General features: G+C 40.8%; 1 protein-coding gene across 3 annotated transcripts in view; it reads left to right on the forward strand.

Moving 5' to 3' along the window:
* Positions 1-27,948, forward strand: part of ULK4 (unc-51 like kinase 4) — a 1,561,547-nt gene that overhangs the window by 1,349,051 nt on the left and 184,548 nt on the right. The window contains exon 37 of one of the 3 annotated variants that reach the window (XM_063922403.1): positions 3,949-9,897. The exons of the other annotated variants lie outside the window; for them this stretch is intronic. Coding sequence (XP_063778473.1) covers positions 3,949-3,984 — 36 coding nt within the window. The 3' untranslated portion in view covers positions 3,985-9,897. Of the gene's footprint in view, positions 1-3,948; positions 9,898-27,948 lie in introns of those variants that run through there. 3 annotated transcript variants of the gene reach the window in all.

Raw genomic sequence — 27,948 nt, forward strand, 5'->3', positions numbered from 1 at the left:
GGCTGGGATCCTAACCCAGAAGTAAAATGAATTCTTAAACAATCACTTTACTTCTCTCTCTCATCATTGAGCGATGGCACAATGTTAAATGACTGATAAATGCATATCGCAACAATAAAGAATATTTCATTTTGGGGGTGCAGTGCATTTCAAGCTATATAGACCCTTATGTTTTACATGTAAATAAAGTACATGCAATTTATGATGGAGCCCTGGGGGTTGATGGCGTTAATAGCTGAGCTTGAGAATCCTTTTTTATAGTTTGTTGGGGAAATGCATTTTATTTTACTGAATTCCTCAGTTGTTTAAATATATGTGATTCCATCACTGCTGCATGATTACACAACAGTAATACAGCAAGAATGGACTAACAATACATTTTGTTCACAGTATAAATGTTACTCATCAATTATACATAATCATATGTAGTGTTATTATAATCCAGACTGCAACAATTGTAAAATATCTCACATTTCAAAGAGAGATAAATCCCTTAATAAATGAAAACAACTATTTCACAAAGTAAATCCCAGTTAAAAGGCAAATATCATTTTTTTTACATGTTTCATACGATTATTTGAATTTTGCAATTGATTTAATTATATAACTGCACAGATTGTATATAATGGTTTTTATGTATGATGTGTCTCCATTTTATTGTTTTGCTTTGTCTACTTTTTTATGACATTAAGGTAAAATCAGTGAACAGGTTTAGGTTGAGATTACATGGGTAATTATATTGCCACAGTGAAATCACACAGAAATATAACTACTACATCAGTGCTTTTAAGAAACTCTGTAATAAACGTGCTCATTCCCTAGGATTCCTTGTAAATTGTTAGTCCTTCTATTCCGAGACTACACAAAATCCAATAACAGTAATATATTAAAGTGCATCAAATGAAAACACCACCTGTATTCAAAGTACGTCTTTCTAATAAAATATGTTGCAATATTTAGTTATGTTATTTAGTTAAAAAAATATATATATTTTTAAATTACAAGTGCTAAGTGGTGTGCCGCAAGGCTCAGTATTAGGACCGCTATTGTTCAATATTTTCATTAACGACCTAACAGAAGGTCTAGAGAGCATGGTGTCAATTTTTGCAGATGATACCAAATTGTGTAAGGCTATAAATACAGAGGAGGATGCTGAGTCTCTTCAGAACGACTTAGTTAAATTAGAAGCATGGGCAGCCAAATGGAGAATGCGCTTCAACACAGACAAGTGTAAGGTAATGCACTGTGGTAACAAGAACAAAAATTACACCTACCTACTAAATGGGGTAAAATTAGGGGATTCTGTACTGGAAAAGGACTTAGGTGTCCTCATAGATAGCAAGCTAAGAAGTAGTATCCAAAGTAGGACTGCAGCAAAGAAGGCTAATAAGATATTAGCATGCATAAAACGGGGTATTGATGCTAGGGACGAGAGTATTATACTCCTGTTATATAAATCACTAGTGAGACCACACCTTGAATACTGTGTACAGTTCTGGGCACCGTACTACAAAAAGGATATCCTGGAGCTTGAAAAGGTACAGAGGAGGGCGACCAAACTAATTAAGGGCATGGAGACGATGGAATACAAGGAAAGGCTTGAAAGACTAGGCATGTTTACATTGGAAAAGCGGAGACTAAGAGGGGATATGATCAACATCTACAAATATATAAGGGGACAATACACAGAGCTTGCGCGGGATCTGTTTTTGGTTAGATCAACACAGAGGACTCGTGGACACTCGCTCAGGTTAGAGGAGAGGAGATTCCGCACAATACGGCGTAAAGGCTTTTTCACGGTAAGGACAATACGTGTTTGGAATTCCCTGCCCGAGGGAGTTGTAATGGCGGAATCTGTCAACACCTTTAAGAATGGGTTAGATAAATTCCTATTGGAAAAGGATATCCAGGGGTATGGTGCATAGTCATGCATTATAGTTACTATAAATAGGGATTAAATGCAATGGCTGACAGCAGCATCAGTTAGAAATTTGAGTCAAATCATCATGCATAGGACACCACAAATAGGTTGAACTCGATGGACAATTGTCTTTTTTCAACCTCAGATACTATGTATGACATTCCCCACGCACTGCTTCGGCTGCTGAGTGAGACGACTTGTGGAGCCAGGGGCCGCACATGTTCCACGCGGCTTTGTGAGAGGACGTTATGGTCCTGACATCGGAGGTTGCCCTGGAGTGATCCCTGTGCCCTGTTTTGGCTGCTCAGTGAGGCGGGCCGGGGAGCAGGTGAACGCACGCTTCCAGCTCTGCAGGAGGGAAGGCCCGTACTACACCAGCGAGTGGTGGGGATTTCCGTACACTACGCCGGCTGTGCAGGGAGGAAATTCAGGGAGTCAGAGGCAACACATCTTCTACACGGCAGGTGAGAGGACCTATATCACGGTCCAGATCCCCGTGCACCGAGCTGGCTGCTGAATGAGGGAGATTGTGAAGTCAGCGGCCGCATCTCTAGCGCTGCAAGAGAGAGATCCCGCACCATACCAGTGACGAGTTACCCTGCAGTGATCCCTGTCTACCACGCAGGATGTGGAGTGAGGAGACCCGGGGAGACGGTGATCCACACTGTGGGGGTGACGTGCTGCAACTGGGAGATCAGGTGACTAGGAGTGTTCCCTCCACACCACACCAGCGGACGAGTGTGGCGGCCAGGAGAGCCAGCAGCTGCACTTGCCTAACTGATTACAAAGTGGAGGTCTAGGCCAGGAACTGTCATCTCCCTACTGCATCCAGCTGCAGATGCCCCGCGCCTGGCTGACTGACACCACACCTGGCTTGGGCGGCTTTCCATTTGACATTTGAGTGATGTGACCGCCTTCCTCTACACCTGCCTGGGCTGATCTTTCTTTAATGGGCTCCGGATTCCAGGTGACACAATTCTGCTGTACATATACCTGAGTGGTGAGTCCATTCTGAACCGGGAAGTGGGGGATGCGCTCCACACATTGCTGTACCCCTTGTGCCTAGAAAGTGATGTCTACTCTCACATTTACTGGCTAAAGGATAGGTGATACCCTGTCTGGGTACAAGGATGTATAAGACCTCCTCATCCTTGGTGTTTAGGGTTCATTATAACTCTACAGTAATACATTTTCTTTAACTGTCTGACTTTACTAGAGAAAGCATTGTGCATATAATATTTGTTTCTATCCAGCCCCCTTCCACGTAATCCCTACCATTGCTATTGAGGAATTACTACTGTTACCAGTGAATAACAACTGACTATCTCTGCAGTGATCGGTGTGGACACTTCTCTCCCCTGTCATTGCCAGTTTTGTATTTATTTATTTATTTATTTATTTTGAGGGGGGCGGGGTTGGGACTTTGCACTCAATTAATCCTGTAATGGAATGTGATACTTAATTCTCTGCTTATATTGAGACTTGTTACTACACCAGCTGACAGTACTGTGGGTATTCACTCTAATATTATCCCTACTGCATCTCTTAACTATGTTATAATGATAGAGTGCCACTGATCTCTTTTCGTAGACTATCATATATTTTCTGACACCCATACTCAGTTATAGTACACTGTTTGTGTTTGTTAATTGTTTCCGATAGTAAATGGAGTAGGGTGTTTTAATAGTACATTTGGTAAATGTGGGAATACAGCCATCTGGTGGAGGAGTGTTGGAGAAATACAGCTATATCCTTCAATAGTGTTAAACATACTCACCTGTCTCATATTTAGTTACAAAAAAGTTGTGGTATTGTGTGTTTATCAATTACCAATGCCATCTACAGGCTGTTCATGCAATAACTTACTCTGAAAATCTACAGGGGTCCACCCATATTGTCACAGCAATTCTTATATTTTTTTTGGCTATATTGAGTTTAATTCTGAATTTACTTTTGGATTTCCATATTTTTTCAGTGTTGCTTATAGGGAGTCACTGACTAAAATTTGTCTTTCCCTTTTTTCTCAGGTTATCACTTATTTGCTGACACCTGTGCTCCATTAAAGTACACCCTCTATATTTGTTGATGATCCCTAACCACTAGCCCACAGATCAGGGTGTTTCAGTAATACATTTGGTGTATACAGGTAAACGGCCACCTGGTTGTTAGGTGCTGATGTAACACAATTATACCACTCAGTAGTGTTAAACGTTATTACTTGTCCTACATTTTTTTACCTAGTGGCTATTCACATAATACTTGAAACTGAGAAGTAGCTAGGTGATTATAATACTAATAGGTTAGCTTCTGTAACCCTTTAATTACAGTACGCTACGCTCTAAGAATCACATAAGTCAGGTGGACAAAACTTATGTTAGCACACTGTGTGGGTAACGGATTATATCCACCTGGTGGACAAGTGCTGCTGTAACTCAGCTATATATTTTTTATCCCAAAGGATTGGGTTACTCTATGTCCCTAGTATAACAACGATATCTGTTGGCTATGTGTATAATACACTACTCTGAATAGTTGGTCAGAGTCTATCAATGTTGACAGAGTAATTCTCGTAATTGTCATGCCAATATTTCAGATGTGAAAAAGGGTTTACTGTGTGATGGGTTAGGCCATTCCAGGTTCTGTCCTCTTTTTTCCCTCAATAGAATACTAGGCAATTTATAACAAACTTTTTCCTCATTGACTCAATTTTGGCCAAGGGCGTATACAAAAATATCTAATTTTTTCTGGCTGGCCTTTGGGGGATGGACAAGTTCCTTGGTAGACCATCCTGCTCAGGTGATCTATCTCAAGATTCTTCGACAGCAATGGTTTGCAAAAACAAGTCTACTGGTAACAAGCTACCCTCTCACGGTTCGGCAAGCTCTTCCAATGCTGCGGTCAATCCTCCACCTGGGCAAGGAGTTATTGTAGTTCCTGCCTCTATCGCACATATGGTAGAAGCAATGATCCCCTAATTGATAAATCTCCTCCTCCAGCTTCTCCACATTCTAGTGTATGGCAAATTGTTAATAAATTCAGGTCATCTCAGAATCTTGTAGACTCTTGGCGCATACTTAACCCAACTGAAAGGTCTTAAGGGCCCCATACACTAAAACGATAATGCTCGATTTCATCCGATTTCGACCTTTCGGGCCGATAAATCGAATGAAAAATGGCAAATCGGATGTTTTACATCCTATCTTATCTGATGCGCGTCCCGTGAGCATCAGATCGGAGCCCCTACGTCGTTAGTGCTGCAATTGTGATATGTCTGATCCCGCAGGCATGGCTGGGATCGCATACGATACATCGTATGCAAAAGGACCGCATACAATGTATCGTATGTGATCCTGCCACCCGGGAAGCTGCCGGGCGGTTCAAGGGAAATTGCCTCCGACTTCAGCCTCAGATATATCGTTGTAGTGTATGGGGCCCTTTACACCCATCTCTCCGCTGTCCATAGAACTCTTTCAAGAATCGATTATATTTTAATTTCCGACTCATTGGTCTTTCAAGTCCAGGAGACGTCTTTGGGAGACATAGTGATTTCGGCTCATGCCTTAATCAGTATATCAATTTCTTATCATTCACCAAATTCTTTTTCTCGTATGTGGCGATTTCCATGATATTTAGCATGTTCAGTTAATTTTAAAAATTTCCTAAACTATAAATGGATTGAGTTTGTGGATGATGATATATCACATCTGGATGATCCAATATTATTTTGGGAAACATCTAAGGCGGTCATGAGGGGCCATATATTTGGCTGTGTTTCTGCAAAACGCAAGGAAGAAAGAGCTACATTGCAAACCCTTCAAAAGGCAATGACAGAAGCCTTCCAAACATATGTGGACATCCTAATGATTTTGTATTGTACAAACAAGCTCGTCATCTTGTGGAAACATCTTTTATCCCAATTCAAGTATAAAATTGATCATACAAAAAAACAAATATTTTAGGTGGGGAAACAAATCAGGCAAACTATAAGCTCATATGTCTAAAGGGGGTCACAAAAGAAACTTTGTTCATGTGATTAATAATCCCTCAAATGGGGAGGTATATACCCAAAACTCCTCCATAATGGCTCAATTTCATTCATTTTATGAACAATTGTACAGATCTAAACCAATAGATGTAATGCTACAAGACAACCTATTTAACAAGGCACACCTACCCAAATTGTCTGTTGATCAAAAAAATTACCTAGAGCATGACATTTCTTTGGAGGAATTACAGGATACTAGTTCGGGTTTGGCGTCTAATAAGGTTCCTGGTTTCTCCTGCTAATAAGGCTAATTCTCCTGCTTGCTCCTGGCTAATAAGGCTGAATGGTTTCAAGAGTCCATATTTTAAATTGCTTCAACAAGAAATTAACCCGCTCTTGCCAGATCTCTATCGTGTAATACATAGACAATCCCCCCAGTATCCTACATTTAACACGTCCCATACAATTTTTTTGCCCAAACCAAATGAAAACCCTCAATCGGTTTCGTCCTACAGACCAATTACTTTATTAAACCTTAATTTTAAAATAATGGCTAATAGATTACAATCCATTCTGCCAGATCTACTAACTCCCAACCAACTCAGGTTTGTAAAGGGTCGGCATTCTATTAAGGGCATTCAAATGGCTATAGATGCCACAGTTATCTCAGTAGAGGATGTAAACTCAAACAATTTATTATTAAGTCTAGATACCCAAAAGGCCTTTGATACTGTACTTTGGCCACATCTCTACAAAATTCTCACACGCAGAGCATTCGGACAAGATTTTATAGGCCTGATACGTTGTTTTTATGATTCCCCAAGAACGACTCTACTTCTCAATGGACAGCGGGGAGATGAAGTGGTGATGTATAGAGGCACTAGACAGGGGTGTCCCCTATCCCCCCTTCTATTTAACCTTTCCTTGGACCCTCTTCTTAGGTTAATACAGCAAGACTCTCACATTGAAGGTATTAAAGTAGGATCTAGGGAGATTAAAGCCACGGCATTTGCGATGATATGTTGATATATTTGTCCGATTCTTTGATGCAGGATTTTGGGGCTATATCAGGCCTTCAAATCAACCCCGACAAATCTGTGACATTGTATCTAAGGCCAGGATATACTTGTCTGTCTTGGCATTCATAGAAACATAGAATTTGACGGCAGATAAGAACCACTTGGCCCATCTAGTCTGCCCCTTTTTTTTATCCTTTAGGCAATCTCAACCCTTTTTGAACCTTAATTCTTTGTAAGGATATTCATATGCCTATCCCAAGCATGTTTAAATTGCTGTACAGTCTTAGCCTCTACCACCTCTGATGGGAGGCTATTCCACTTATCCACTACCCTTTCTGTGAAGTAATTTTTCCTTAAATTTCCAATGAACCTCTCCCCCTCCAGTCTCAGTGTATGTCCTTGAGTTCTAATACTTCTCTTCCTTTGAAGAATGTTTCCTTCCTGAACTTTGTTAAGACCCTTGATATATTTGAAAGTTTCTATCATGTCCCTCCTTTCCCTTCTCTCCTCCAAACTATACATGTTAAGATCTTTTAGCCTTTCCGGGTAAGTTTTGTGATATAGGCCATGCACCATTTTAGTTGCCCTTCTTTGTACACTCTCTAATGTATTTATATCCTTCTGGAGATATGGTCTCCAGAACTGGACACAGTATTCCAGATGGGGCCATACCAATGACCTATACAGTGGCATTATCACTTCTTTTTTCCTGCTACTGATTCCTCTCCCTATGCAACCAAGCATCTGACTTGCCTTTCTCATTGCTTTGTTGCATTGCTTTCCTGACTTCAAGTCACTTGAAATAGTGACTCCTAAATCCCTTTCCTCCTCAGTAGTTTCCATTATAGTACCCTTGATACTATATTTAGCCTTTGGGTATTTGAGACCCAAGTGCATGATTTTGCATTTTTTAGCATTAAACTGTAGTTGCCACGTTCTTGACCATTTCTCAAGCCTACCTAGGTCATCAATCATTTGTTTTACCCCTCCCAGTGTGTCTATCCTGTTGCATATCTTTGTATCATCTGCAAAAAGGCATACCTTCCCTTCAATACCATTTGCAATGTCACCAACAAAGATATTAAAGAGAACTGGACCAAGTACGGATCCCTGGGGTACTCCACTGGTAACATTTTCCTCCATAGATTGCACTCCATTAATTACAACTGTCTGTTTCCTATCCTGCAACCAGTTTCTTATCCATTTAACTGTTATAATCCACCCCCACGCTTTCAAGTTTATTTAGCAGTCTGCGATGTGGGACAGTGTCAAATGCCTTACTAAAGTTTAGATATGCTACATCTACAGCTCCCCCTTGATCTATTATTTTCGTCACAGAGTCAAAAAAGTCAGTAAGATTTGTTTGGCATGATTTCCCACCAGTAAATCCATGCTGTTTTGGATCCTGTAAGTTGTCTGATTTAAGATATTCCACAACTCTTTCTTTTAATAGTTTTTCCATTACTTTCCCCACTACTGATGTAAGGCTTACTGGTCTGTAGCTACCTGCTTCTTCCCTGCTTCCACTCTATTGCAGTGGAACTATATTTGCTCTTTTCCAGTCCTCTGGAATGGCACCTGTAAATAGAGACTGGTTAACTAATTCTGTTAAAGGTGTAACCAACACATCTTTTAGCTCTTTGAGTATCCTTGGGTGTATCCCATCTGGCCCCACTGATTTATCCACTTTTAGTTTTGAAAGTTCTGCTAGGACCTTCTCCTCTGTAAATGTACTTTCATCTACCAGTTTTTTATGAATGTCCTTGCAACTTAACTGTGGCCCCATACCTTCTTCTGTAGTAAATACTGAGCAAAAATAATTATTTAGGTGATCTGCTATTGCCTTATCTCCCTCCACCAAATGCTCACTCTCTGCCTTAAGTCTTATTATTCCTCCATTTGATTTTCTCCTTTCACTTATATACTTAAAAAAGTTTTGCCCCCTTTATCTACTGACTGGGCCATTTTCTCCTCAGCTTCTGCCTTTGCATGTCTTATCACTTTCTTAGCATCCCTCCGTCTGTCCAGATACACCTCTTTGTCGTTATTATTTTGAGTCTGTTTGTATTTCCTAAAAGCCATCTTTTTTGCCTTCACACTAGTTGATACTTCTTTTGTGAACCACACTGGTTTCCTTTTCCTGGTGCTTTTCCTAACCCTTTTGAGTTATTCCTGAACATTCATCATAGAACATATATCCCCACAGGGGATATTTGATGGGCTCTTCTTCCTCACCTCAGTGTTATAGATGTCAAGAAAATAACGCAGATTTATACCATTGTATATGGTCCTGCCCAAAAGTTAGGCTCTTCTCGCTTAAAGTTTATAGATATGCATTAGTTAACTTGGTCAATTACATACCATTTACCCCAGAATGGGCTATTTTCTGGATTTTGCCTTAAGGTCAACGGGTGTCCCGAGGTTGCCGCAAATTATTATTCATTTTAAGTTCAGCAGCTAAGAAGACCATTTTGCAAGTATGGAACCAACCAGAAACACCCCCATTTTCCCTATTTAAAGAAAAAGTTTTTTTATTTATTTCGAATGGATTGGTTAGAGGCATCAGTAGATAAAGAATCCAGAGTGGCTACATTTTTTGAACTCTGGGAAAGCTATATTTTAATCCTTCCCGACCAGACTAAACTTTTACTTGTCAAATGCTTTTCGACAACTGCATGGTACTTAACAAGATTGGTAGATAATGACCCACCAATATAAAGTGGGTATTTGTTTACCTATTAATTTATTTTTTCTTTATTTTTCTTTATTCTGTTTGGGGTCTCGCGCGGTGTGTCCTATATTTGTTCTACATTTCTGTGTGTTTATTCCTAAACTGTTCTTGTGTGGACTGGTAATCTCGATGGGAATGTTACATTCTTTCTATGATAATCCACTGCTGGTAATATACGAGATGAATTGTATTTATAGGCACATCTTTGTTAACGCATACAATGGAAATATTTGTTATATGTGATGTACGCTACTAAGTCTCTAATAAAAATATTTCCAAAACAAAAAAAAAATTACAAATGATTTTGAATACTACAGTTATCGGGGTTAAAGTATTTCAGCGCCAAAAACAGCATGCACAGCAAGAAAATTATAACCCATGTGATCCTGGATGTGATATGCCAGTGACATAAACTAGGATGGTCATCAACATAACGTGCAGGGTTTGGATAAGCCAAGTGTTCCACCAAAAGGAAAAGGAAAAGTGACCTCCCTAAGAGGTAACACTAATTGTCTTAGTTCCTGTAAACCTCTGCTCTTTTGCTACCCAGTCCAGATTACAGTTGTGTTACCAGTTATATCCAGAACCAGCCTGGATTACAGTTGCATTACCAGTTATACCGGTACCCAGCCCGGTTCAATGTGCATTATGAGTTATACCGGTACCCAGCCCATTCACAGTGCGTTACCAGATATACCGGTACCCAGCCCGGTACACAGAGCGCTACCAGTCATATCCTGTAACCAGCCCGGATCAGTCATATCCGGTATCCAGCCCGGTTCTCAGTCTCACCTGTATCCAGCACGGTTCTCAATCTCACCGGTAACCAGTCTGGTTCCAGTCTCACCGATAACCAGACCGGTTCAACGTCTTCAGCTCTCCTCCCAGATCTGCGTAACTCCAGAGAACCTATTTCATAGTTAACTTTGGGTACACAAACACCTAGTCCTGTGACAGTATATCCAGTTCATTCTCACCAATACATTCACAATCCTGCTATCAACACCAAGTCCCTGGTGATGTAGTGATCAGGATACGGCTCCCTCTGCCGAGGCCTGGGTTCGACTCCTTACTACGATTGCTCCTTACTATTTCATCTCACTGATTCCCACAGACCAGCCAAATATACACATAGTCCTCCAGTTAAACGCACGGACTTCACATATACACTGGGTTCAGAAAATTACAGTAATGACAACATAGAGGAGACACTCGAGCAAGCTAGTATCAAGAGCTGGATGATGAAGAAAGCCATAGCAGCAACTTGTGACCTCTGGTTCTGGCAGCAGGTGACACCAAGGTTCAATTCTCTTCATGACATTTGAATAGTTTATGGTTTTAGATGGCATCATTATTTTGTACATTTCCCCAGCTGCATGACTGGACTCCCATTCTTTTCTTTTTTTTAATCAAGTATTTTTGTTGAATGTTTCCAATAATACACTAAACAATAAAAAAAAAATACAAAGGCAAAAAACGTAAAATAAATTGGAGCATACATAGCAGAAACAATGAAAACATTACATGAAATATGAGCACATTGTAGTATAAGTTAGCAGGATACAATATCCGTTAAGAAGATATACAGAATTCAAATAGCAGCATATTAAATGCGGTGCAGAACTGAGTATCCACAGGGTGTACAGAGAGATCAATAGATAGGGCAGATGTAGGACATAACAGTGGCTAACTTTCAGTAAATCAGTAAGAGTGATACCTCATTAAGAAGCATGGGCTTGCGATAGCACTACATAGAGTCTTAGGGGTATATTCAATTGCAGTCGAAAGCTGTCGTCTGTCGGAAAGATGGCAGTTTTCGACTTTTTTAGGTCGGAAGGGGTTTTGACCTATTCAATACACCCCAAAATTGTCTGACAAGTCGGGAATTCCGACTTGTTGGAAAGCACGTGAATCAGCGGAATAGCCGCCGATCCACATACTTCTGTCGGAAATGGGGCCAAATCCGACAGGTTTTGGCCCCCTTTCCGACCATCTCAATACTACTTTAAAAAAAGTCGGATTGAGATGAGGGAACTGATAGGAGGAGACGGGGAGAGCAGCGGCTACAGCACAGCATAGCAGGAGGATGGGGCACCGCTGCTGTGAGGTCTGGTGGCGATGCCCCATCCTCCTGCTACAGTGCTATGCTGCTGTAGCCGCTGCTCTCGCCCATCTCCCCAATGCTTTCCCCATCTCCCCCTCTCAGGTCCCTCATCTCAATTCGACTTTTTCATGGATTTGGCTGTTCATTAAATAGCCCTTGTCGGATCCATTACAACAAATGCATGTCGGAATGGATCCGACTTTAATTGAATATACCCCATAACCAGATTGGGAATGATCAGGGGGAGGGTGCTCAAGAATTTTCCAAGATTTTTGACAGAGATTCCAGATCCTATCAAACTTCAGAGGGCATTTCTTTTGTGATACTGTCTCCCATGAACGGTTTATGTAACATTAACCAGGGCGACCCATTGGTGAATGGAATGAGAAGCAGGAGCCATTCATGTTCTATCAATGCAAATCTGTGCCACAGTTAATAGACTGTTCATTTGTTGTTTATATCTAATTGTAAGGGAAAAGGGAGGGAGTCCTCAAGGCTATGACCAAAGAGGCACAGGTGAGGAGATAGCGGGGGAACCTTACGCCCATATTCTGTATCCATGCAACAACTCCTGACCAAAAGAAGGCAACCCAAGTCCAGAGCAAATGTCAGAAATCAACAGAGGGCTGCACACTTATCAAAGGATATAAAGCTGGATTTGTTGTTATCTGGCCTATGCTGTGGCAGCCCTGGGAGAATCCATATCAGTTTACAATCATTAGCAGGCAAAACATCCAAGTCCACATCCCAGTGAGATCTAAGATTAAACATTCCTTCAGTACCTTGATTTGACAACAGAGAAGAGTAGACCAGGGAGATGGACCTCCGATCAGCAGGATACAGACTTGTAATTGAACCAGAGATTCAGAAAATGTAGTAGCAACCCCCCACACCCCACCCCACTGTGCACAGAGAGCACGTCTAAGCTGTAAATACTTAAAAACAGATGAGCTGGAAGCTCATAAGTAGAGGACAAATAAGCAAAGGTGTCACCAGAGAACAGCCGTATGATTGGTAAGTGCACTGACTGAGTTTACTGACTTAAAATGGCTGTGAAGTTCATGGCACTCAACATTCCTACCTATCATAAGCATGGTTGCTCATGATGGAGGCCAAAACAAATCCTTTAGACCACAGGTTCTCAAACTCTGTCCTCAGGACCCCACACGGTGCATGTTTTGCAGGTCTCCTCACAGAATCGCAAGTTAAATAATTAGTTCCACCTGTGGACCTTTTAAAATGTGTCAGTGAGTAATTAATTCACCTGTGCACCTGCTGGGTTACCTGCAAAACATGCACTGTGTGGGGTCCTGAGGACCGAGTTTGAGAACCTGTGCTTTAGACCGTTTAATGCAGCAGGGAATGTAACGCGGGCAGTGTGGATGAAGTAATGCGGGCAGTGCAGGTTAGCATAGAACTCAAGTTCAATTTTGTGTCCATTGCCCACGTGGTTGGGGTTTGTATGTTCTCATGTTTGCATGGGTTTCCCCCTGGTGTTCTGTTTTTCTCCCAAAAACCAAAAACATACTGGTAGATTAATTGGCTTCAGACAACAAATTAGCTATAGTGTTTATATGTGTCCATGTGATAGGGTGCATAGATTATAAGCTCCATTGGGGCAGGAACTGATGTGAATGATGGAAATATTCTCAGTTAGGGATGCTGAATATGTGTGTGCTGTATGTATAAATAAATATATATATATATATATATATATATATATATATACACTGCTCAAAAAAATAAAGGGAACACTTAAACAACACAATGTAACTCCAAGTCAATCATACTTGTGTGAAATCAAACTGTCCACTTAGGAAGCAACACTGATTGACAATCAATTTCACATGCTGTTGTGCAAATGGAATAGACAACAGGTGGAAATTATAGGCAATTAGCAAGACACCCCCAATAAAAGGAGTTGTTCTGCAGGTGGTGACCACAGACCACTTCCTCAGCACCTATGCTTTCTGGCTGATGTTTTGGTCACTTTTGAAAGCTGGCTGTGCTTTCACTCTAGTGGTAACAACCCACACAAGTAAAGGTGCTACCAGTAGACAGGCCAGTACCTCAGGAGACGTGGAGAAGGCTGTAGGAGGGCAACAACCCAGCAGCAGGACCGCTACCTCTGCCTTTGTGCAAGGAGGAACAGGAGGAGCACTGCCAGAGCCCTGCAAAATGACCTCCAGCAAGCCACAAATGTGCATGTGTCTACTCAAACGATCAGAAACAGACTCCATGAGGGTGGTATGAGGGCCCGACGTGCACATGTGGGGGTTTGGCTTACAGCCCTACACTGTGCTGGACGTTTGGCATTTACCAGAGGACATCAAGATTGGCATATTCGCCACTGGCGCCCTGTGCTCTTCACAGATGAAAGCATGTTCTCACTGAGCACATGTGTCAGACGTGACAGAGTCTGGAGACGCCAAGGAGAATGTTCTGCTGCCTGCAACATCCTCCAACATGACCGGTTTGGCAGTGGGTCAGTAATGGTGTGGGGTGGCATTTCTTTGGGGGGCGCACAGCCCTCCATGTGCTCGCCAGAGGTAGCCTGACTGCCATTAGGTACCGAGATGAGATCCTCAGACCCCCTGTGAGACCATATGCTGGTTCGGTTGGCCCTGGGTTCCTCCTAATGCAAGACAATGCTAGACCTCATGTGGCTGGAGTGTGTCAGCAGTTCCTGCAAGACAAAGGCACTGATGCTATGGACTGGCCCGCCCGTTCCCCAGACCTGAATCCAATTGAGCACATCTGGGACATCATATCTCGCTCCATCCACCAATGCCACGTTGCACCACAGACTGTCCAGGAGTTGGCGGATGCTTTAGTCCAGGTCTGGGAGGAGATCCCTCAGGAGACCATCCGCCACCTCATCAGGAGCATGCCCAGGCATTGTAGGGAGGTCATACAGGCACGTGGAGGCGACACACACTACTGAGCCTCATTTTGACTTGGATCAGCCTGTAGTGTGTTTTTCCACTTTAATTTTGAGGGTGACTCCAAATCCAGACCTCCATGGGTTAATAAATTTGATTTCCATTCATAATTTTTGTGTGATTTTGTTGTCAGCACATTCAACTATGTAAAGAACAAAGTATTTAATAAGAATATTTCATTCATTCAGATCTAGGATGTGTTATTTTAGCGTTCCCTTTATTTTTTTGAGCAGTGTATATTTATTTTATTAAAAGCTAATTAGATTCTATTTTTACTGGTCATATGAGTACTTTTTACTGGTCAAATAGGTTCTGGATGTGGTTTACTTGTTAAGTTGACACTTGATGCTGTTTATTGGTGTCAAAATTACCAGTTTACTATAGTGGTACTAGCTATGACCACTGATACAGCAATGTTTATTGTAATTATTATCCTTTATATGGCGCCATAAGGGATCTGCAGCGCCCATTACAGAGTACATAAACAAATGAACAAAACAAGAAAACAGCACTTACATTTCAATACAATATAGAACAAGTACAGAAAACCAACAAATGGAGTATGAAGTATATGGTAGTGCAAGTAAGAGAAGGAAAGGCACATCAGGGGAGTAGGCTCTTCTCTTGTGAGCTTGCAATCTAAAAGGTGAAGGGCTAACAGACCGGGGGTGACACAGAAGGGGTAAACAGTGAGCATACACAAGAGGGTTAAAAAGAGATTTGTACTTGTTTTGTTTTGCTTTGTCCTTTCTTGTGTGCTTAATTGTTTACGTACTTTCTTAGGCACTGCGGAACCCTTGTGGTGCCATATAAATAAAGGATAATAATAATTACTAGAAAATATATACTATATAGTGTATAAAATGCATCCATAGACTTATTGTGCAGCCACCATTGTCCTAGAATCTTTAAATCTTCATGGAAATTTATATATAATATTTTTTTTCTTGTTTTTTCTATATATAATAAATTTACATATTTTTGGAAAGTAAAGTTTGTTCTAAACTAAACCTTACCAACTGTTTCAGCAGTTTAAATACAGGTACTTGGGAATAAAAGTAGACAATACTGCTGTGGAAGGTATTATTTCCCAGCCTTCTTACTTGTTTATTTTTCAGATGCGGATAGCCTATTATATTATCCTCACAAATAGAACACACTAATATTATCATCGTACTGTCTCCCTAATGGACCTGAGGCTTTGAGTGTCACTGGAAAATAAAGATGCTTTCAGAAAAATAAGGAGTGAGGCCTATCATTTCACATTGTGATTCCTCGGTCTGTCAGAACCTGTCATGATATGCAGCTAGACATAAAAGTGTTTTTCTTCAGCAGCTGCATTATGTCTTACTTGTCTTGTGCAAATCACAACCAAATAGGTTACAATGGGGGAAGGTAATGTATGAGACAGTTTGCATTCCATTCTTGCCTCTACATTGTAATCACCAGTTCAATTAGGTAAACATTTGTTAGGTTATATTTTTTGTCTTTTATCTGTTGGGTCTTCAAACGAATGCCTGATTCATGAATAATATGAGCGAGGAGAGCACAAATTATACAAAAGGTTGCAAACGCTTGAACAAGTTGAAAACAAAAATAACTTTAACAGTCTGCTCATGTCTAATAGGTGCTAAATTTATAAGTGATACTTTGGGAATTTCAAACACTGTTTTGTGTTTAAATCACTGTGTGCCATGACATGCTGGGGTGCCATGGAGACACTTGCAGAAGTGCCCTGGGTTAGTGGTCCAAGACCAATTTAAATTATTTATGATCAATTTTAATGGGCAAAACCAGTGCTTCTGTCTTCCTATAATAAAATATGTAAGCGAATCCTGTCCCTCGCCAAATACAGTAACAGAACCTAAGGATGATATATAAGCACAACTCATTTATTTCTGAATTTCCCTGCAACAAAAAAATGTGAAAAAAATTCTGATACTCTAGGGTGCAAGGTAGCCATCAGTGGTTTCACCTGCTGATGGTTATCTCTGATTTTTTTTATTTACTGGACTGCAAGCCAATCAGAGCCTGGGGACAGGGGTGTCAGTGTGTGGAGCCATGCTACATGTCCTAGCACCTTGTAGAAAAAAAACCACATCTGGTGGTTTTATACCATCGATGGCGGGAAAGCCTCTGGTTCTCCCCTATCGATGGTAAAAGTATTTACCACTGGGTATAGACTGTCACGATCCTAGCACAGCGATTCTCCAGATACGCCCATCTGAGAATTCTGCCCCGTGACACCTTACTGATTACCTCAGCATCTGTGGTAAATCCACGCGGTATCTGCCACCAGCAGAAGTACCAGTCGCTGCGCCAGCAGGCTAAGTGACTTTGAGGGACCATGCCCAGGGTGAGCTTCTGCTCTCACCCACACACAAATTTATTAATACGGAAAAATTGGGTAACCTAACCTCTTCAGGCTTTAGGTTAGAAAACACAGGCAGCCAGAACTAAAATTAAGAATTTCTAATCCCAGTAAAAACTTCAAAGCTTATTGTTACAAGAGTATAATAGTTGAAAAGTCAAATAGTCACACATGTAAATACAATTTCAACTAAAATAAAAAATAGGGAAATAAACAAAACAAATCAAACCAGTCTCATTGTATTCAATAGTTATGGGATGAGGCCTCCCCATTGACTTAATGATCATCTTTTATCCTTTGCTAGCCTCATGCAGAATGAACCCTGAACAGCCTGTGTTTCTCCTATTTAAAACTCAGGCTACACTCCCCCTTCAGCCACCCTCTTTAGGATTTATTTTAACTTTTCCAAGCAGGGAAGGTATTGAGTAAGGCTAATACTGGGCTTTCCAGCCACTCTGTCAGGGGCGAATAGCCTTTGAAGCTCTGCCCATGGTTCTTGTGTAAACAAACGGCCAGTTCTGAGAGACACAGGCTAGGAAGGGCTTAACACCTTTCTGGCCATTGCTCTGATTCTTCTCATATTTTATAGCTTGCCTTTACAGCTGTAGAATGGGTCCTGTGTGGATCCCAGGAAGGCCAGTCACACCTTGCTGACCAAAGCGTCTCTGGTTCCCTGAATCAAAGGGTATCTGTCCCCTGTGTACTGTAAACAAACTCTATACAAGCAGATCAATTAAATCTCTACCATTTAACATGCAAAAACATTTGACTGGGCTAATACAATGGTACATTGATACATCAATCAGAATAATACAAATGTCACTCATGCCCATTTTGATATAACCCAGATGCATTGGCATCACATACCTTGTTACACCACTCAGATATCCTGATATCACATACATTGATATTAACAGGCCTATTCCTACTTGAAATAGCCTGGATCCTGACATAGACCATCGATGATTCTAAATCATCGATGGCTGATAGTCTAATTAACAATAGTGGCTCACGGACTTTCTGGTAATTGAATATCTTAACTTTGCACACTCCAAACTATAATTCCTGATTTAATACTGTGTACAGTATATTGTTGCTTAACATTTTCAGTCTTTTTTTAATAGTTAAACAATCTGTAGTGTAATGCAGTTAAAGTAAGCAATTGACAAATATCCAATGAAAAAAAAACACTAAAATGCAAGTGCTTCAGTAGATCAGCCTCCTTTTCCACCAATGGCAATCATGCCAATATTGCAAAAGTAATACACAAAGGGGAAAATTTACTAAGATGGGAGTTCTATTTAAGATGGGATGTTGCCCATAGCAACCAATCAGATTCCAGGTATTATCTTCTAGAAGGTGCTAGATAAATGAGAAGTAGAATCTGTTTGGTTGTTATGGGCAACATCCCATCTTAAATAGATCTCCCATCTTAGTAAGTTTACCCCAAAGGGTCTATTTCTGAGTACGACGTAATGGAGATGTTGGACGCAGAGGAGCAATGATTTTTGTCTGCACATGCATCTAAGTCACACCCGATTTGCGATACAGGTTACTTAAATCTTTTTTTTAATAACTTAGAAAGAAAGATTATTTTGTTTTGTTTTCTTTTGTTACTGGCATATCTTTAGGACACCTGTAAATTCCAATTGATGCATCAGAGCTAACGTAATCTTCCTACATAAGCTATATGGTTTTTCTGTTTTTATCTTTCATCCAGAATATACTCCATACACATTCTTTTTAATTTCTTCAAAGTAACAGCCTGACCCTGCTTGTGATACAATTGTCCAGGAATGCTTCTGAAGGACACACGTATCATTCTAGCTATTTGCATTTCATCAGCTTTTAAATTATTTATTTTACTCCTATTAACATGCTTTTCTGTTTATTCTCTCTCCTTGAATGACAACTGGTTGGCAAATAGCTGGCATATTCACTCATGCAAACCATGAGCTAAATAAATATATAACAGAAAAGTATCAATGCAGCTCATCTTAAAATATTGTTAATTATGATCTTTACTGTAAATCTATGTGTTTGCTTTTAAGATTCCCACAGGCCATATACAATATGTTGTGCTCTATTTTCTGCAATATTAGAACAGATTTTGTAATTTGCAAAGCGTTCCTAATGATCATTCTCGACTAACCAAGGGGTAAATTTACTAAGATGGGATGTTACCCATAGCAACCAATCAGATTCTACTTCTCATTTATCTAGCACCTTCTAGAAGATAATACCTGGAATATGATTGGTTGCTATGGGCAACATCTCATCTTAAATAGAACCCCCATCTTAGTAAATTTACCCCCAAGTCTCATACAAATGGTGAATTATAGCAGCTGACTTCTACTATGAAATGCTTTAATGGCTGGCCTAGAATGGGTATGTACAGTCTATTTTATACTTTGGCAATTTAGCCCAAAGACCGAGTCATCTATGGATGGGTTTAGTCTGTGGGCAAATGTAGTCAATAATTATTCCTCTTCAGTCACTTTTTTTTTTTTTTTTTAAATGAGCAGCTACCACTCAATGTCTATAGGCCAGTGGTTTCCAAACTCGTTCCTCAAGGCACCATAACAGTCTATATTTTAAGGCTTTCCATGGCTGAGCACAAATGGTTTAATCAAATTAACTGAGGTACTAATTAAATCACCTGTGCCCAAGCATGGTTATCTTTGAGGACCAATTTTGGGAACCACCATTATAGGATCTTCTACAGCTTCAATAAATGTCTGAAAGCAATATTACCAGAAACAAAGAGACAACTAAACCCAAAAAACTGAACTGATAAATTAAATAGCTCCTATTTCCTTTCCAATCTACAGCAATAACATATGGGTAATTCCTTAGCTGATTACACACAGGGAAAATGCAGAAGAAGCTATATAATGTGTCCACTTTTCCAAGTATTTTTTTTTTACTGTGTCTCAGCTGAGTAATGCAATGTGTTTATGAGTGTAGTATTGTTCTTATGTAAGTTTTTTATTTTATTTAACTATTCCCACTGAATCTGGAGGCTCCTCCCCATTCACCTCTGGGAGTGCACATTAAGGACTTCTTGGCAAAGTTAGTGCTACTTTTCGTAAATGTGAGTTTTGAAATTTGGCACTCTGGCCCTCATTCCGAGTTGATCGCACCAAGCAACTTTTTGCTGCTGGTACAATCAACTAATCTCCGCCTATGGGGGAGTGTATTTTAGCATAGCAGGGCTGCGAATGCTTGTGCAGCCTTGCTATGCTACAAAAGTTTCCTGCAAAACAAGACTAAACCTAGACCTACTTACCCTGTGCGACGGATCCAGCGATGCAGGTCCCAGCTTTGATGTCAGTCATCCGCCCTCCGTTCGCCTGGACACGTCTTTTTTTACCACTCCCCAAGAATGACTGGAAACGGTGAGTATCAGCCCCAGAACACCTCCCGCCTGTCCATCTTCTTGCGATTGCCGCTGCGATCACATTTGTCACTGGCGGCATCGTTGCCCGGCAACGACACGCGTGCGCAATGCGTCCGCCGTGCATGCGCATTTCCGACCCATTCGCACCACAGCGAAGAACTGCTGCGTGCGAATGGGTCGGAATGACCCCCTCTGTGTCTTTGTAAAACGCACACTGGACACTGGGTTTGATTCTGAATAGGACACAAGTGTAAATGGGGACAGGTTTTGTGGATATCTGCATACTGTGTATGCATTATATAAAGACATTTCTGAGAGCACATGTGCCAGACAAGGCACACGGATGGAGTTTGCAAGTGTGTATGGATTGATCCATCTAAGGTAATAGCTATACCACAGGAATGCTGGCAAAAGCAGGATAGTATACAGCTGTCTGCATATACTGACACAAGGGATCTCAAAAGCACAGGCAGCATTAGAGGCAAACGGGCAGAGTCAGGAAACAAACCAGAACAGTAATCACCAGAGGCACCCAGGCAGTGTCAGGAAATGGATCAGATCAAGAATCCCCAGGAGAGGCAGCAGAGGTCATGCATTGATTCACAGAGGATTAGAGACGGAGCCTGAGCAGTATCAGTGAGACCAAATGACTAGCGCAAGAAAGGCAGAAGTTATAGGGAGTCGGGTGTCGAACCCTTCATGCAATTAGAGTGCTTAGCACTAGCACACCCGAAACCTTTACCAGAACCTTACACACAAGTACAAGGTTTGACAAGGGGAAGATTGAGGCCAGCTGAAGGATCAGGCAGAAGAGAAAGGGGACCTCCTTATATCCACAGATCTTAAGATGTAGCTCTCACATTCCTAATATAGCTCAACATTATCAGTTTCTCAGAATTTTTGTACTTGGTGATTACTTCCAGTTTACCTTTTTCCTATTTTGACTGTCTACTTCTCTAAGGACCATCACCATGCTGCTTGTAGTTCTTATTGCCACTCTCAGGAAACTGCATGGCCTTATCTGAGTGGCATTATTGTGACAGAAAAGCTAAAGAGAATGTTGCCAAAGTCAGAACAGCTTAGGTAACGTTGTTCCTTGCCTGCAGCACTATGCAAGGGGGCACGGTACACTTATTGGGGTTCCCTCTGCTCTGACGGCGAAAACAGCAACCCCAAAAAAATAGTGTCAGCCTTTTTTTGTGTGCGACCATTTCTATGTCCACCTTTTGATGTGTTGACATTTTGTCAGTGTCGACCTAATGCCTGTCCACCATAAGGGGTCATCATAATGACTGTCGACCTAGACATTGTAGATCTTCTATACCACACCCAAACAATACACACGGTATATCTGAAAGTTTGCTTGTGTACAACAACTATGGGGTATATGCAATTCCGGGCGAATTGCGGCACTTTTTCGCCCGTTTTTAAATTCGACACAATTCGACCGTCGAATTCCGGCAGGTGGGTGCCGGAATTCGACATATTCAATAAAAAACGAATTCGACAGTCCCGCTGTCGAAAAACGGCCGATTTGACGGATTTTGATTAGATTTTTAAAAATGTTTAAAAAAAACTGTAAAAAACTGTAAAAAAACCCGGAAAAAAATTGCGTGGGGTCCCCCCTCCTAAGCATAACCAGCCTCGGGCTCTTTGAGCCGGTCCTGGTTGCCAAAATACGGGAAAAAAATGACAGGGGATCCCCCGTATTTTAACAACCAGCACCGGGCTCTGCGCCTGGTCCTGGTGCAAAAAATACGGGGGACAAAAAGAGTAGGGGTCCCCCGTATTTTTTGTACCAGCACCGGGCTCCACTAGCTGGACAGATAATGCCACAGCCGGGGGTCACTTTTATACAGCGCCCTGCGGCCGTGGCATTAAATACCCAACTAGTCACCCCTGGCCGGGGTACCCTGGAGGAGTGGGGACCCCTTCAATCAAGACTCTGGGACTTATGTACAGTGTGTACATGATCAGACGGTGGCGGTGGCAGTTTTCAAATATTCCAGCAAGCAAGTCTGACTTAACCCATGTTTTACATACTAATACTACACAATGGTCTGTATATGGGCCAGATCAATAAACTACAGTAATTCCCCTAGCTGCTATATTTGTAATTACCATTGATGCTTTAAGTCTATATACATCTGGTTTTCTGTTTTTGCCTTTCTATCATTTGATATTGGATAATTGATTCTCTATTGCAAATATATAGCTTTGTAGTATTAATATAGCTGAGCTGCACTGTATGAACAGCACTTATATGTTGTCTTAAAAATAGAGGAATCTTTGTTTAGTGGTACGCTATATCTAGGCTGCATATATGTCAGCATCTTGAATTAACTTGATCTATATATGGTCCATCCAGTACTGTCATTGTGGTATTTAAATGTAATCATTTAGATCAAGTCTCTGTGCTTTTGGAAATTATTTCTGAGCAGTATAAAGTTCTCATTAGATGAGGTGGCTATGATATGAAGACACCGTGTTGTAACCTTGTGTTACAAAGATATTGTGCATATCTATATGTGCTATTGTATTGTGGTTTGCTTGAATATTTGTTTGTTTCAGTTATTAAAAACTTTAAATAGATTCCCCTTTCAGCTCTTTTTTTTTTTTTGCATTTAGCAAAGCAACTGCGGTCCCTGGGCCTGATTCTCAGAATTGTATGTAAGCCTGATAGTTTACGTACAACTGCAATGGGTGGTAGACTGCACATGTGCAAGACCCATTCTGGGTATACTGTATGTAGAACAGGTCCAGCATGGTCACTTGCAGGGCCCCGCTGCAGTATGATTGACATGCTGCAGCCATTTGGGGGCCAAGCGAGAGCAGTGACGGGGATTGCTCTACAAATTAGGTGTGTGTTGCCAACATTTAAAGTGGAGACAGATAAAGAATGATAAATGACCAGCCAATCAGCTTCCTGACTGCCATGTAACAGGCTGTGTTTAAAAAGTGACAGGAGCTGATTGGCTGGTCATTTACTACTCTTTATCTGTATCCACTTCATCACTTTTAAAGGCTTAATACATTTGTGCCTCTGTCCTCAGATGAGTTTCCTTACACTCATCTAGGCACTGTCATTTCAGAACTTCTTATAGAAGAAATGAGCTACAGTAAGTTACCATTTTCTCTGCAATAAAAACTAGTGCATAGTATATGTTGTCTCTGTTTTCCTTTGGCTGATAAATGAAAAACACAATTTTCACCCAAGAAGGAATATTAGATGGGACAAAAGAAAATAATTCATGCCCGTGTTTTTTGTCTTTAATATATGTCAATCAATTTGAATGGGTATTGCATAAGATTTGGGTTTTCTGGGTCTGAGTCCTGGATTTTGATGTCCTTTAATTGCTCAAATAAACCTAATCCGAATTGATACCACAAGACTGGATCATTCTAGCCACACTTCACAACACACAAGCCAACTCTGTACATTATTTCACTACTGGCCAGTAACCTTATTAAAGGAAGCAGAGGTAGGCCTTGAACGAAGTGACACAGTTTTGAGGCATCAGAACACAGCCCCAAGTTTGTTTTAAAAAAGAGTCAACTGAAGGTAATGTTGGATGATGTGGTTCAAAACTAAAAACCAAGATTGAGGCTTTCCTCCTAATAAGGAAATAATAATTCCAATTATTTGCTGTTTAGATCCAGAAGAACAGGGTCTGAGTTTAAAGTACAATTTGCTGTCTGAAATAAAGGTTTTCAATTTTTTTTGCAGTCACCAGAAAACAAATCACCTCAGGTCCTAAATTTAAATCGATGGTGATGTGTGGACCTTGCAAGCTTCCTCCTGGGCAGTTACTCTATTAGAGAGACCTTGTACCACCTGTCAGTACCTGAACTTGAACACCTAACACATAAGCTAGGCTTGCCTCCATAGAAGTTAGTCCATTATAATGTAACATCAGCCACCACACTGGGTACATAAACTTTTATTATTTACTAATCTCTGACTACACCTTTGGCTGTGGCAGCCCCTTTCCTCGAACAGGTTTGTTTGCTCACTGAAACTGTTGATTCCAAATCTTGTACACATGGTAGTACAAAGTTATTCGGAAGTGGATGCAAACATAGGATATTATAGACTAGGAATATATTTCAGAATCATTGTGTTTTCAAAGCTGACGATAATCGTTGGCTTTGACCTACAGTATTGATAGAAAACAGCAAAAGAAATAACTGCTAAATCAGGCTTGGTTAGTATTTATTTCTATTGCCATTTTAAATCCATTGGTCAAAGTCGCAGATAATTGTCAGTTTTCAAAACACATAGATTAGTAAATGTACCCCTAAGGCCCAAGCACACAATGTAATATTGGTATTTGGCAATCCAAGATCAGGGCATGTAGAAAAAGAGAATATTGAACATCCGCTGATGCTAAATTGTTTAGGATAATCCTTAGAGCAGTTATTTGATAAAACATTCATTGCAATTTCTTTGGGCTTGTCTCCATAGAAGTTGGCCCATTATAATGTAACATCGAGCACCACACTGGGTACATAAACTTTTAGTATTTACTAATCTCTGGCTACACGTTTGGCTGTGGCAGCCCCTTTCCTCGAACAGGTTTATTTGCTCACTGATACTCTGTTGATTCTAAATCTTGTACACATGGTAGTACAAAGTTACTTGGAAGTGGATGCAAACATAGGATATTATAGACTAGGAATATATTTCAGAATCATTGTGTTTTCAAAGCTGACGATAATCGTTGGCTTTGACCTACAGTATTGATAGAAAACAGCAAAAGAAATTACTGCTAAATCAGGCTTGGTTAGTATTTATTTCTATTGCCATTTTAAATCCATTGGTCAAAGTCACAGATAATTGTCAGCTTTCAAAACACATAGATTAGTAAATGTACCCCTAAGACCCAAGCACACAATGTAATATTGGTATTTGGCAATCCAAGATCAGGGCATGTAGAAAAAGAGAATATTGAACATCCGCTGATGCTAAATTGTTTAGGATAATCCTTAGAGCAGTTATTTAATAAAAACATTTATTGCAATTTCTTTGCACTATTGTTGATTCCGCTTAACTCTCACTTACTTTCATATATTGCTGAGCACATTCAACTTGTTATGGCTGCCATGGAGTTTGACATGAAGATGGGAAAATTACGGGGTTTCAATGGGAAAATGGAGCGGGGACAAAAAATGTAGGAAGGAACTTGAGGTAAATCTGCTATATATTGCATATATAGTAGTATAAAATAAGGGATCTGCAATGAGACTAGAGAGACTACCTTAAAATCAAGGGGTCAGAAAACGTACATACATTATACAGATCAACTTTGGGTGTATCCCAAAACCTGGCAACCAGAATCTTTCAGATGTAGTTTGTATTTTGGCATAACATTGAGGAGAATCAAATGCGACATTACATAAAACCAAGAATGAAGTGAGATGAGTCCTTCTAAACTTTCCTTAATTTTATCTTCTTATACATTCCCTTCATGAAAACACTGGTGTATTTATAATGGGTGCAGTGTGTGCGGTGCACCACATACCTTGCACACATTTTTTCAATACTTACCCTCCAGAATTCTGCGTCTGCCATTTTCCCGGCATTATGCCCATGCGCAGTAAGAAAATTACTTGAACATTGGCCGCCACACCATACGCACTAGACTCTGGGACAGCGCTATGGTCCCCGAGTGCCGAGATCTACAGCGCTGCCAACAATATACTCAACAGAAAGTGGTGAATTTAAAGCGATGAACTGGTACAGATAGACACTCCCCCTTTGAAGGTATAATTTTCCTTTTGATTGGGGAACCTTTATTTCTCTTTTAGTCTGGGAAGAAAGAAAGACACTTCCATAATGCAGTACATGCAGATCCGGCCCTAGCCAATTTGATGCCCTAGGCAAAATTTTGTCTGGTGCCTCCCTAGCACCGCCGCTAGTTCTGCATCTGACCCAGCAACACTTAGGCAGTGTGGCCCACCGGGGGGGGGGGGGGGGGGGGGGTACCCTGTGGGCCAGTTCAACCCTGCATAATGGCACACAGTAATGCCCATAATACACATTCATAATTCCACCCAGTAATGCACCTGACACATATTCCCCACATCAGTAATGCTAGTAGCTTTTTTTTAAATAAAACTTACTTTTGATTGCTGGCATGCTTGTAGTCAGTGTGTGCGCCCATGCAGCTCCCTGGATCCGTGACTGCGTTTTGTGAGATAGGGGGTGGCAGGATGGGTGGGTGCGTGCTTGCACTTGCACCCGCTATAGGGGTACCCGTGCAAGAGATGAGACCTCACAGGGTATGCCATCCTGGCAGGGTAATTTTACGGCATGGACTGACTAGTAAATAAAGTGTGAGGAGAACACTGCCCGTGTTATGTCCCGGCAGACACCTGGGGTTTGCACAGGGATAAGGGACACACACACACAGGATGACAGGGTCCCCCTCCCCCATGTGCACAAGCAGTATAGGTGATGTCCGATTTATGTGAAGCAGTCTTCCAAATACACATGTGGTATCATAAGGAGCCATCCAGTAATAACCTTATATAGTCAGTGAAAATGTCACAGGTCCAGGAATTGCAGTTACTGGGCTTCTGCTGTCTGTTTGAGGTCTCACAAGTCAGGGGCATTCAAGCATGTCGGAGGGAGTTTAAAGAACTTTAAGGGAGAGTGTGCATTTTATTTGACAAATGTATACAGCAGTGTATATACAAGTACTGATTGAATACATTTGGAAAGTAACAGTTAGTTTGCAGACTGTCCCTCCCAGCATGAGATACTGCAGGGGCATGCTTGGATGCCCCTAGACATGCTTGGATGCCCTAGGTAAATGCATAGCCTGCCTATAGCTAAGGCCAACTCTGAGTACATGTATAGAATGTAAACCACGCTAATAGATATTCTATGTATAATACATAACTTGAAATAATGTAACAACTGGAATATCAAATCCGCACTACAGCTTTCAGACAGCACATCACTGTGGTCACTTAAGGTAAAATGCATTTTAATCCATTGAGGACCTTTTCAAGGCTATGGACAACAGAATGGAATATAATAAGACTATAAAAGTAAGAAGACTTTAGAGGGCCTTTCTTCACTTTATTCTTCACTCTATTGTATTGTTACATTTTTGTTTAATGACTGAGCATTTTTTTTTTGGTCTGTTATAAGTTTTTGGATTAGTTTTGTACTATTGAACTTAGAAAACCCCCTCTATGGAGAGATAAGCTGCTAGTCTTTAGGAGTTCTTGAACACTATCTGTAATATTTGTCATTCCACATAGTGATTCAAGACTTTTAGATTCCTCCATAACCAGAAGGTAGAACCCAAGCTAAACAAGGGGATGTGTTCCACCCTTATATCACATTATGTTGACTAAAATATTTTCGTTAAACAAGCTAAAGTCTAGGTGGAAACTTAAAATTACTTTAGTGGGAGGTGAGAGGGGAAGCATTCATGATTATTTGTTCTTGCCATCTGAATAGG

The sequence above is a fragment of the Pseudophryne corroboree genome, chromosome 5 (genome assembly GCF_028390025.1).
Source record: "Pseudophryne corroboree isolate aPseCor3 chromosome 5, aPseCor3.hap2, whole genome shotgun sequence".
NCBI lineage: Eukaryota > Metazoa > Chordata > Amphibia > Anura > Myobatrachidae > Pseudophryne > Pseudophryne corroboree.